This window comes from Colossoma macropomum, unplaced genomic scaffold (genome assembly GCF_904425465.1).
Source record: "Colossoma macropomum unplaced genomic scaffold, Colossoma_macropomum, whole genome shotgun sequence".
NCBI lineage: Eukaryota > Metazoa > Chordata > Actinopteri > Characiformes > Serrasalmidae > Colossoma > Colossoma macropomum.
This window is the reverse complement of record NW_023494791.1, coordinates 10,679,536-10,691,412: the sequence shown is the minus strand read 5'-3', so window position 1 is coordinate 10,691,412 and position 11,877 is coordinate 10,679,536. Positions and strand designations below refer to the sequence as shown.

At 41.1% G+C, this 11,877-nt stretch overlaps 1 protein-coding gene across 1 annotated transcript; it reads right to left on the bottom strand.

The window, feature by feature from the left end:
* Positions 1-225: 225 nt before the first annotated feature.
* six2a (SIX homeobox 2a) lies at positions 226-3,522 on the bottom strand. Its single transcript, XM_036573416.1, has 2 exons — positions 2,365-3,522; positions 226-692 (listed from the first exon to the last, which is right to left on the bottom strand). The coding sequence occupies exons 1-2, from the start codon at positions 2,922-2,924 to the stop codon at positions 383-385; spliced, it is 870 nt and encodes a 289-aa protein (XP_036429309.1). The 5' UTR covers positions 2,925-3,522; the 3' UTR covers positions 226-382.
* Between the last annotated feature and the right edge of the window lie 8,355 nt (positions 3,523-11,877).

Sequence of the window (11,877 nt, the reverse complement as noted above, 5' to 3'; positions counted from 1 at the left end):
AAAATAACATGTAAACAAATACGGCTGAGAGGTTAACGGATCTGCTGCAATCTCTAAAGTAACGACGTCGATAAGAAGAATTAAGACCCTTTTAGTTCTGTGGCTTTGAACAACAGACCTACATTCTAGAAAAATACCTTATCGAGGACGTTTTCATTGGCTTTGCGCGTAGACCGTTCCAAAATAACATCCACGACTTACTCTGTTACTCTGTCCAATACCTTCTCTCTTTCTCTTTTCTGCTTTTTTTTTGCTTTGTCAATCGCTCCACAAAAGTCTGGAGGTGTTTTGCAGCCGTCCTCATACAGGCGTCCTTTATTCATCATTTTTCAAAGGGGCTCCACGCGAGCATTTCTTTGTTGTTGTTGTTGTTGTAGTTCTTTTAAGAACCAAGATCGACCAAGTTTGACGACATGGGGTTCAGTATGGTGTCGTGTAAGGCGTGGTGGTGGTGGTGCACGGAGTCCACGCTGGCCACGGGGACGGCGCTGGGCGCAGGTGGAGGCGCCAGGCCGTGCAGGGACTGTAGGCCAGGACCGGACGTGAGCAGCAGCGCGGGGCTGGACGACGTGTGATCCGGGGTGCCAGATGGAGTTTTGTCGTCGTCCGAGCTCCCCAAAAGAGTCTTATTTCCGTTCATTGACGTGGCCAGCGGCTTGTGGCTGTTCGTGTTGGAGTTCTCGTTGTTCTCCCTGCGAGACAAGAAATAATGGAGGCCATTAGAGCAACATCTGGCAGCCGTAACTGAAAGCACAGGAGAGAAATCGCACCGACTCGTACTGGTGCCGTGAACACAGCGTCTCTCCAGGCAAGCAGGACGTGTAAAGGAATGGGGCACGAAGCGAAGGGGAGGTTAGCTTGTGTGGGAGCCACATTAAAGCCTGCATTTAGCCCGCAGCTATTACGCAAGGCATTCTGTGGCGGTGCTTTCTTTGAAAAGGTTTCATAAATCTGCCCCTCTACAACTCAGACATGGCACTACATCGGTTGAGATTCAGTTATTTATTAAAAAAGTCTGTTTCAAGGAAACACGTAGGAGGGTCATAATAATAATAATAATAATAATAATAATAATAAGTTACATTTATATAGCGCCTTTCACAAACCCAAGGTCGCTTCACATAATGTTTCCATACAAATTGATCATAAGCACTGATTGAAATTATAATGCAGGAAATGTATGAGGGACATAAAGGATGTAGTGAAATACTATGCAAATTTAATGCTATATGTGCAGCATTGCACAATAAAAAAGCCGCCTGTTTACGAGTCAATCCAACAGCAATGGCGATTAAATAAAGATAAGTGAGGCCCTAAAGCTGATTTCAGTCTAACTATTAATGTCCACAGTGGCGTATTTAACCCAGCCTCTAAATCTAAACAGTGCATTCAAACTCAGTGTATAAATGCCATAATAACAGTTATCAGAACAGAGCTCGCGAGGCCTTTAGGTCACCTGTAGGACCTGCTGTATACGCTGTGATCTGGTGCTCAGTTGCGATCAGTTTGCGGATATGAACTGCGCTTTTAAACAAACAAAGATTCAGTCCTTAAAGAGTAGTCCAGTGACTTTAGGACTACTGCAGTCTCACTAATTTAGAAATACAACACAGGCTAAAATGTAATTTATTTGAGTTACTCTGTTAAATATGGCTCAGTTAAAATTGAACTTTGTTTTCTCTTGAGGTGGACAATTTATAGAGCCATTGTATCAGTGTAATAACAAGACTTCAGCCATGTAATAAATAACTAGCAATACACCACCACCACCACCACTACTACTACTACTACTACTACTACTACTACTACTACTAATAATAATAATAATATTAATAATCGTTTCTCTTGAAGTGGATGAAGTTATAGTGCCACTCTAACAATGTAATAACAAAATTTCAGCCATGTGATAAATAACCTGTATCAATAACAACAACAACAACAACAACAATAATAATAATAATAATAATCATAATAATAATAATCGTTTCTATTGAGGTGGATGAAGTTGTAGAGCCACTACAATAGTGTAGTAATAAGACCTCAGCCATGTAACAAATAATCTGTAATAATAACAATAGTAATAATACTAAAAATAGGTACCTAAGTAAACAGTTGTGATGGTCTAATGTCAGAAAATTGAAAAAGTATTTTTACTGACCTCGTCACCTCCTCTGGTAGAGTTTTGCAATCGATATATTTTAGAAAATCAGCACTGAAGTAACCGCTTTGAGTGTAACGTCAACTCCTACTTTTCTACTTTTCACATCTGACCTAATTAGATTCTTTCCTCTCTAAATTCCGCCAAATCGCCCTATATTCAGTGAAAAGTGAAGCAGCTCGTGCGCTGTCTCTCTCTTTCGTTACCTTTCTTTGGCCTCCGCCGCTCGGTCGCGCTGCCTCCGGTTCTTGAACCAGTTGCTGACCTGCGTGGTGGTGAGCCCCGTGGCCTCGGCCAGCTCGCGCTTCTCGCGCGGGGACGGGTAGGGGTTGTGTGTGTACCACTCCCTCAGCACGGTGCGGCTCTTCTCCTTGAAGCAGTAGCTGGTCTCCTCGCCGTCCCAGATGGAGCGCGGCAGCGGGAACTTCCTGCGCACGCGGTACTTGCCCACGGCTCCCAGCGGCCGCCCCCTGAGCTTCTCCGCCTCGATGTAGTGCGCCTTGAGCCACAGCTGCTGCAGCTTGGGGTGGTTGTGAGGCGAGAACTGGTGGCTCTCCAGGATCTTGTAGAGCTCCCTGAAGTTGCCGCGGTGGAAGGCCACCACGGCCTTGGCCTTGAGCACCGACTCGTTCTTGTGGAGGTGCTCGCAGGCCGGCAGCGACCACAGAAAGCGACCCAGGCGCTCGATGTTGCCCCCCTGCTGGAGCACCTCGCACACGCACGCCACTTGCTCCTGCGTGAAGCCGAAGGTGGGCAGCATGGACATGGTTCGCCGCCGACGGTCACCTCTCTCTGTGTCTGCTTTGAGCGCGAGTCAGCACCGACAGCCTCAACCAGCAGCAAGCCTCGAGCGCAGCTCGGCGCGAGTCCATGAACGGCGGAGAGTTCAAAAAAGCGTCGCGAGAACGCGAAGAAGAAGAAAAAAAGAACACAACACTCCAAAGTTTCCCAAGTTTTCCGAAGTTTCCCGAGTTTCCGAAGTTTCCAAGTTCAAGCGAAGACAGACCACCGAAACTTCAGATCCAGCAGAGCTCCCGTAACGCGCCGTATATCCATTCACGAAGAAAAAAAAACAACACAGCACTGAGAGAAAAGTTCTGCTCCTCTCCTGCGCGAGTCGCTCAGCGCTCTTTTCCGCGCCGTTTCACCATCGCGCACTCCCGGAGACCGAGCTCGCTCGCTTCGTTTAATAATATTATTCTAAGCTGGCAAGAAAAGCGATTATGCGGACTGTGATTGGCTGGTTATCCGAGCCGGGGATGGCGGGGATAAGACAATAGTTTTAGTCCAATTATTTGCCATGGAAACGCTGTCATTCAGGGTAACCCGATAGCCTTTGAGGTGGCTCCCTCACTCGCTCATTATTCCCCTCATTTAAAACCCGCCCACAGATAGAAATATAGTCTCCATTTTTCCCTCTATCTTGGATTTTTTTTTTTGCCCGGGGGTTTGACAGACAGCCTCGGCGGCCAAACAGCGCGCGGCTCGGAGCTAGCTGTGCCTCAGCAGAGGGCAGGATGGCGCCAGAGAGCGCGAAGTGGTACAGTCAGCGGCCCTGAGCAGGAGAACCGCAGACTGAGCCTTCAACCTGTTGATAACACAGAACACATCACGTCCTGTGAAAGATGAACATCCCAACTGTGAACTACACGCAGTCGAACCAGACATGCTAAACAAATAGTGCGATATTGGCTTTGCGCAATTATGACTTTGAATGTTTATTTAAAATATTCTAAACCATTCGTCATTTATTTGATTTGTAAGTAGTTTTCTTGCAGTAGATAATCGTTGTTTATTTTTATTATTAGGATATAATTTTACATTTATGTACATCTTGACTTTTTAAACCTTTGATTTCCTTTGCTAAAGACTTCCTAAACGATGACAGAAGCCCTGGAGAGCAGTTCGCAGCGCTTTATACATTATTGAGTAGCGGCTCCTGTTGAGGGTGCCTACGACCCGTAGCTCTGGGTTGGTAGGGGCGGAGGGGGGCAGCGGTGGAGGAAGGCGGTGAGCTCAGAGAGCGGCGGAAAAGCGCAGTAAAGCCGCCAAGAAGAAGCGCCTCAGAGTGGCCATCGGCTCCGGCTGACCCGCGTGCGCATATGAGTGTGCGGGAGAGGAAACTGCGAGGGAGACCAGCCGGTAAGACCCTCGTGGACCCCCCCGGCACTCAAAATAGGCTTGATGAAAGTCCACCTCATTTATTTCTATACTCTCATCTCCTTTGTTGGGTCTCTGTATGAGCTGGTGTGGATTTTTGAGGCAGCGATTCTATTTCTTATCGGACAGAAAGGGGTCAGAGATGTGTGGGAGGGCAGAGGGTATCCTCTAACCCTGCCCAGTGCTCTCTCTCTCTCTCTCTCTCTCTCTCAGCTCAGCCCAGCTTGAATGGCAAAGTAGTCACTCTCACCTTCTGATCTCTGGTCGTAATGATGCAGCTGAGAGCTGCGGCACAGTCAGGTTTGGTGTGATTTGTGAAAAGCTGCTGAAGGAATTAAAGCTGTGTTGATGTAGCTGCAGTTTGATGTATCCACGCAGGTCAGCGCTGGTAGGGGGAGAGATCGGGCATCCCTGGTGCCTCAATATCAGCTTTAACAAACGTGAGGGGACACAAATATGAACATAATACACCATAAGCTCACTGATAACCCGATGACATTACTGCAGTGCGATCACACTGCAGATTGAAGACATTTCTATTTTTGTACGCGAAAAAAATTATCACAAATGGCCAAGCGGCTTCTCTCTTTTATACATCGGCATATTTCAACAAAATAATCTTCTTACTATTTTCTTACTATTCATTTTTTTGGATAAAAAACGCTTACCATTCAAGTAAATGAACGCAGTGCTTTGAACTAAAACATAATTTCATCAGACAGGAGTTATTCGCCGTAAACAATAACCATAAAAATGTTTCCTGACCCGCGTTTTAACTAATGGTTGAGGAAACTTTTACGATTCAAGTTATTAACATTTAGAACTTTAATAAATCAGCTTCAGTTAAAAGAAAATTAAATATCTTTAACACTGAACAAATATGCACCATTAACAGCAATACTAGAACAACAACAACAACAACCATAATAATAATAATAATAATAATAATTATTATTATTATTATTATTGTAGTTATTATTATTGTTATTATTATTATTATTCGTTGACAGTAACATCGCGGAACGCTTTTTCTTTGTATTTAATCTAACTTGCAAACATGGTTTATAATTAGTTTGGACTGTATATAAGGTCAATGTCATTTTTATCTGTTGATTCGAACATATTTTAATTTCTCTCTCCCCTCGTGCCATCTCCAACGAGATTAACACTTTTTATCATCTGTTATTCTGACGGTGGTTTTGCGGTAAGCATATAAACAACAAAAAGCAGAACAAATAAGCTGTAAGGCTCCTAACAGCGCTGCAAATTAACCTAATATAGCTGCATGGTTTCTGCTTATAGACACTTCAGTTACCTTTTAAAAAATATATTATTTTATTGATTTGTGTTCATATTTATGCATTCATATTAATGAGTAACTTAAGAATAAAAGCGTTTGAAAGGGAACGTGGAATTTTATGGAATATTAAATATTAAATACATAATCAATGACGCACTGAATGGGCTTTCGTTCTCAGTGAATATGAAATCAACACGTTGTTAATAAGAATATCATTCCTGACTTCTGGGCATCCAAACGTGCAGGGAGGCCATGCAGCTCTAACTCACTCCGCTGAGCGGATCTTCACTAAAAGCAAAGCAGGCCTGCACCGCGTCTACTGATACAGGCTCATCAGCCCTGCGCTACACAGCCGGAGGCCCGCGCCTTAACCTGGACACGTCTGTCACCGTCAAGCGGCCTCAGCCTCGGGACGAGCGCGGCAGTGACAGGCCAAATCAAGGCACCCGGCTCCTCCTGACATTGTTTGTAAACGGCTTGTTTCCACGGATCAGCCTGATCAGAGCTCCGCAGGCCCGCGCGCGGTGATTATTACTGTGCTGATGAATGGGGATCGCGTTTCCTCTAATAGCCGCCCCCTGTTTTCACAACCTCCCACCGCCAGGCCGAGCGCGCACAGCCGCGACCTCCACTAATTGGACTGATTATTGCAAGATGTTTTTTCATATATCTTCCTGGAGGAGCGCTGCGTGGCGGCATGACGCGGCTGCTCCACAAGACAGGCCAGACTTGATGAGTTACATTCCTTCAGAGCTGTCATGTTCAGCGCTGGGGGAGCGTGAATTAGAGCCAGACGGCTGGTGTCAGGGTGCGTTTCAATGGGAAGCGAATGTAGGGCTCCTTCAGTCTGATCAATATCCATATTATATACCTCAGGAACACTATGCAAGATTATATGTATACACACACAATATACACATTAGTATACATCAGTATTGCACCATTGTATTCTAATGCTTATACGCTTATATATAAATAAGCTTTATTATTTCTTGATTTTAAAAGAGCTGTTAATGGTTAGAAGAACACAGCTTTGGTTCCTGACTTCTTGGTGCACTTCAACCATTGTTTGGATTTGTTAAAGGGCCCATATCAAGGAAAAAAAACTTTTTATAGAAAGATTCTGAGGCAGTGTATAAACGCTGTTCACGTTTCATATAGTATAAACGTACGGTATAGTCCACATAGTCCACACAAGGAAACTATAAGCTGCAAAAACAACATATTATGAATACGTTGTTTTTGTAATGTCACGAAAACCACTCCATTTACAAATATCTACCTATTCGGTCCACAGCAGTGTAGCTCCGCCCATTCACGCTGAAGTTATAACGAGTGTTTCAGCATGGACTTTTCTTTATTAGGCACAACACAGCGCAGCCAATCAGAGCTAATTTACACATATCAGCCTTAAATACACAGTAACGCAGCTTGTTTAATTCTAAGAGATAAAGAGAGGTTGGAAAATGGTCAAATGAATTTTGCCTTATAGGTTTTGATATGCATAAAAGCAAGCAAACAACATAACTGGACCTCAGAGAAAAGCAAAACAAATAAGACAAGAAAAATGTAAGGTATGGGCCCTTTAAAATCCATCAGCAGCACACCTGATTTAATTTAATGAAGGACTGATTAGACAAACTAGGTACTGGATGGTAACTGTATCACTCTAAAACAGATGTGTTAAAAATAACACATTCTGCCTCTAACTAGACACATCAGTGTGATCAGTTGGAGACAACACATTTTTTACTTTCAACACAAAATAAGTTGAAATATTTCTAGACCCAGTTATGGAGAACACTTTTTGGGTTAGTTTTAACACATAATGTGCTATTAAATGAGAAGACAATGCGACACAAAAAGTGTTAAAATGGGTGACACAAGTTAGTGTGTGGTTATTTAACACATCACTTTTAAATGGTTAAGCTACCCAAACACATTAAATTAAAACGTTGTTTATTTCTTTTATTTATTATAATGTCAGTGCTTTTATCCCAGATAAATGGCTTATCTCGTATCTCAGGTGGCAGATTTCTCACAGTACTTCACGCATCTAAATCAGCTGTCTAGGATGATAAGATCTAGTTGGTTCATTGCTTAATTAGTGAAAAAGGTCTTGCCTGTGTATCAAAACATTAGAAGTGTTGAGGCAAACTAAAAAACTGCTGGACGACAAACGCAGTACATTTACACAGTGGTTCTTTGGTCAGCTGTGATTTAGAACTATCCCCTCCTCTGACTTCATGTCCGCGCGGAGATGCCGTTCAGGTATCATAATAGCGAGCTTAAGTGCTTTCCGAGGTTTACAGGGTGCAGGCGGGTCCCTCAAATAATCAATTCACTCCTCGGCGCGCGCACATGCTCAACAATGAACAAGTACCGGTTTGTTGATGTAACTTAAATAGTATCTATTATGCTCCCCGGCTCTCGGATACACGGGGCACAACACTTGATACCGTGTGCTTGGCCTGTACTGTCCCAGGAGGCCCGGGCTGCGCGTGACATCTATCGGATCTGGTCTGTGTCCTGCACCTGGGCCACACTCTCTCAAAGCTCTGCTTGTTAGGCGGACCTGATATTTCCTCCAACCCGGACTACGCGCAGCAGAGACCCGCTCCTTATGAACCGCGCAGTGCTGCCACTTTATAATCAGCCCGAATGATAGACTATCGATTATGATAATAAACGCGCGCAGCAGGCAGTGAAAACAAACTGAAATGCTCACAGCGGCGCTTACATACACTTAATAAATGAACTGATGTATAAACTTAATTCAATTTTGCCACATTTCTATCCAATCAAATAGAGCAGAGTCAGTGTAAGCTCAACAAAACGTTTGATTGTTGATCGAATAGATTTGAAACATTTCAGTTTAGTTATGGATTTATGTCCGTTTTGCGTAAAACAGTTAGTTAAAGACAACATAATCAATACCCCAATAATCCAGTACCAATCAATACTACGAAAAATACACGGCTAAGAACTGTGATTTGACATCTCTCTCTCTCTCTCTCTCTCTCTCTCTTTATATATATATGTGTGTGTGTGTGTGTATGTGTGTGTGTGTGTGTGTGTGTGTGTGTGTGTATGTGTGTGTATACATACACATAATATAAATACATATATAATATATACATATATGATGATATACACATACATACATACATACATATATTATGATTAATAATTAGAATACTAATCAGAGATTTGGTAGTGCTTCACCTTTGTTTACATCATTATGAGAGCATAGAGACGACCCCTTTCTTTATTTAATATAAGCATCTGGAAAAAAAACACGAAACACATTTAACAGAAAAATAGTATCATTTTTCAGTATTTTGTGTGTTTACACTTTGTCTTCATTACAGCTTCTATTCTTTTCAGGATATTTTTCTACACCAATGAGAATTTCCCCATTGTGTGATTAATAACGGATTATCTTATTTTACCTCCAAAGTTCAGTCTTCGAAGTTGGTTGCTTTTTCTGCTTCTCACCATCCAAGTAATCCCAGACACATTGAGTGATGTTGAGGTCTGGACTCTGGGGTGGCCAGTCCATTATACTGAGAACCCCAGCAGCTTCTTTGCTTGATTTCTTCTTTTTGCCTGTTTGCTTTTCTCAGTAAGGGCTTCATGAGAGCTACACATGCTTTCAGACCTATAGCACTGAGTTGTCTTCGCACAGTGGAAGGATGGACAGAAGCACCTGTGGATGTTTTCAGATCTGAAGCAGCTTGATTTTCTCCTCTCTCTCAAAGATAAAAGCTTTAAGTGCCGTTTATCTGATGGGGACAGTTTTGGTGTCTACCAGCTCTTGCATGAGTGTTAGGAGCCTAATTTCTCTGTATCTTTTAATAATCAATAATTGAACTTCAGTTTTTAAATTCCTGTTTTTTTTCATTAATATTCCCCTAAATGTTCTCTATCCTTATGCGAGTGGATTATCTTATATCTGATCTAAGAAATACCTCCTGAAATAAGAACCTTTACTCACTGGTCGTTTTGGCTGGAAAGTAAATAAATAAAGGGCCGTCTCTGATGTCTGCACAGTTCTGTAGGTTATTGAGAAAGTATTACGCTCAAGTATGAGCAAAGTCAGCATATTCACCATGAAGTTCCATATACTGTCCTAACACTGTGCTATTTAGTGCTGTCACTGTTTTACAAATGTGCAATCATTTTTCATCAATTTTTTTGTTGTACATTTTCTGATATCATGTGTATCAAGTTTTCATCAAAATAAATCTAGTGTTGAAGACGGCCGATATCCTTGAAACACATTAGTGATGTTATTGTGATGTTATATAAACAAGAAATATCAATATATCCACCATGTCAATATATTCACCATACTGCCATCAGATAGGTCTATTCGGTACTGTTAACTTGACAGTTATTGTTTATTCTCAGTCATAGAGACTGTTAATGAATAATTGTTCTAGTATTAATACTAAAGTTTAGAGCACATATTTAGATTATTGATGGTTATCATCCAAACATTTTTACAATATGCAAGTTGACCTAATAGACTGGCAACATACGTGATAACGTAAAGACCACAATCGCATGCATATTTCTAGAACAGTGGCAGGTGCAACATTTTATGGATTTCTAATGGTCACATGATGGTCTAATGATGAGGTAGGAGTGCATGCTTTGAATGTGATCCACTGATCTTTGGGCTGTACTCATGACTTGACCTTTTTTATATCTTTGTGTTTTTGGTGTTTTGGCAGACCAGATATCCATAAATTTATATTTTATATATATATATATATATATATATATATATATATATATTAAGTGATCCACAGTAATTAGCAACGTACCATCACTTAATTAGTATCCATCTCTGTGTGGAGACTTTTATGGTAGTTTGTTGCTTCACTTAAAACAGGAAGTTCATGTGGTGTCACAAGCCATATGTCCAGTAAAACTGTGCAGACAGACTCAGTCTCTGAGAAATGTATAAGATACACTGTAGCACAGGTTATAGTCTAGTATAGCCATTTACAATAAGTGTTCACTCTTCAAAATAAAGATTTCCAAATGATCCTCGAATGTATGGAACAACCTTTTGCTGGTACAGAACCTTTACATTATGTGGAGCTTCTTTACATTTTAAAAAGGTTCTTTGCACCTTTTAAATGCCACTGCATAACTACAACAGTAGTTCCTTAAAGATCCATACACTGAAAGCTTCTTTAGGGAACCAAAAGTAGTTCTTCTACCAAAAGTAATTCTCCAAAGAACCCTTTTTGGTTTGATTTGGCACATTTGTTAACAAGAGTGCAGATACTCAGCCAGGCTGGATCATAGCTGTCCTTTTCATGCCAGAAATGGCATATGATAGGTAATAACATATTTTATTATGTTAAATTATTATCACATTGTTCAAATATTTCTGAGGAAAATGTCTTTAGAACAGTGCTGGAACATGAGGCCTCTTATTCATTCCATATTCAATGGAAAAAGCACTTAATTTATTAAATTATTGATATTTACATACATATGTCTATAGAAATGTACCTCTTTATCTTACAAGTTTGTTGCAAAATGGCTATTAGAATATTTTAGACATTTATAATAGAGTGCTATGGAACCTGATAAACCTGCTAAATGCTGTAATGGAACCACATATTGTGAAAGTTGTGGACAATATTTGTACATTGTTGGGTTGGGTACATCACATGATTGTGTTTTAATTCAGAGTTAGGATTACTGAGCTTATGAAATAGGCTAGAAATGTTTGTTCAGGAATCTAAAAATCCTTTTATGTATGTAGTGACATTTACCCCTATTGTCACTGGGGTGGTACCCTAAAGGGTACATCTCAGTATCTTAAGTCAGGGAAAATAATTGTACCAAAATCCACTGAAATTATATTTTCTAAGTTGTACTGACTCCACACACCCCGTCTCGTCTCCAGGCTTTTTGTTTTATTGCTCTCTTTTTAAAACATTATTTTATGAAAAGGTACAAATAAACACTTTTCCACTGGGAGAAATGTATTTAAGGTACACAATTGGACCCTAACACCACAGTTGCACCTTTGAGGTCACATTTACATTGTTTGTACCTTGATGATCATAAAATGTCCCCGTACAGCACCTTTATTTCTAACAGTCTAATAAAACTACTAATACTGCCACTACAATCACTAACAACACTTTACTTTTTCAACTCTGCCTAAATCTGTACATATTAATGCTTTATTAAGATGCTGTAAACATGAAACCACTTTAACCATTTACAG

Bases quoted from the DNA above. Each gene is read 5' to 3' on its own strand.
- six2a (XM_036573416.1), bottom strand. From the start codon at position 2,924: ATGTCCATGCTGCCCACCTTCGGCTTCACGCAGGAGCAAGTGGCGTGC. The intron at 693-2,364 runs GTAACGAAAGAG...CTTGTCTCGCAG, and splicing joins GCGGCGGAGGCCAAAGAAAG to GGAGAACAACGAGAACTCCA.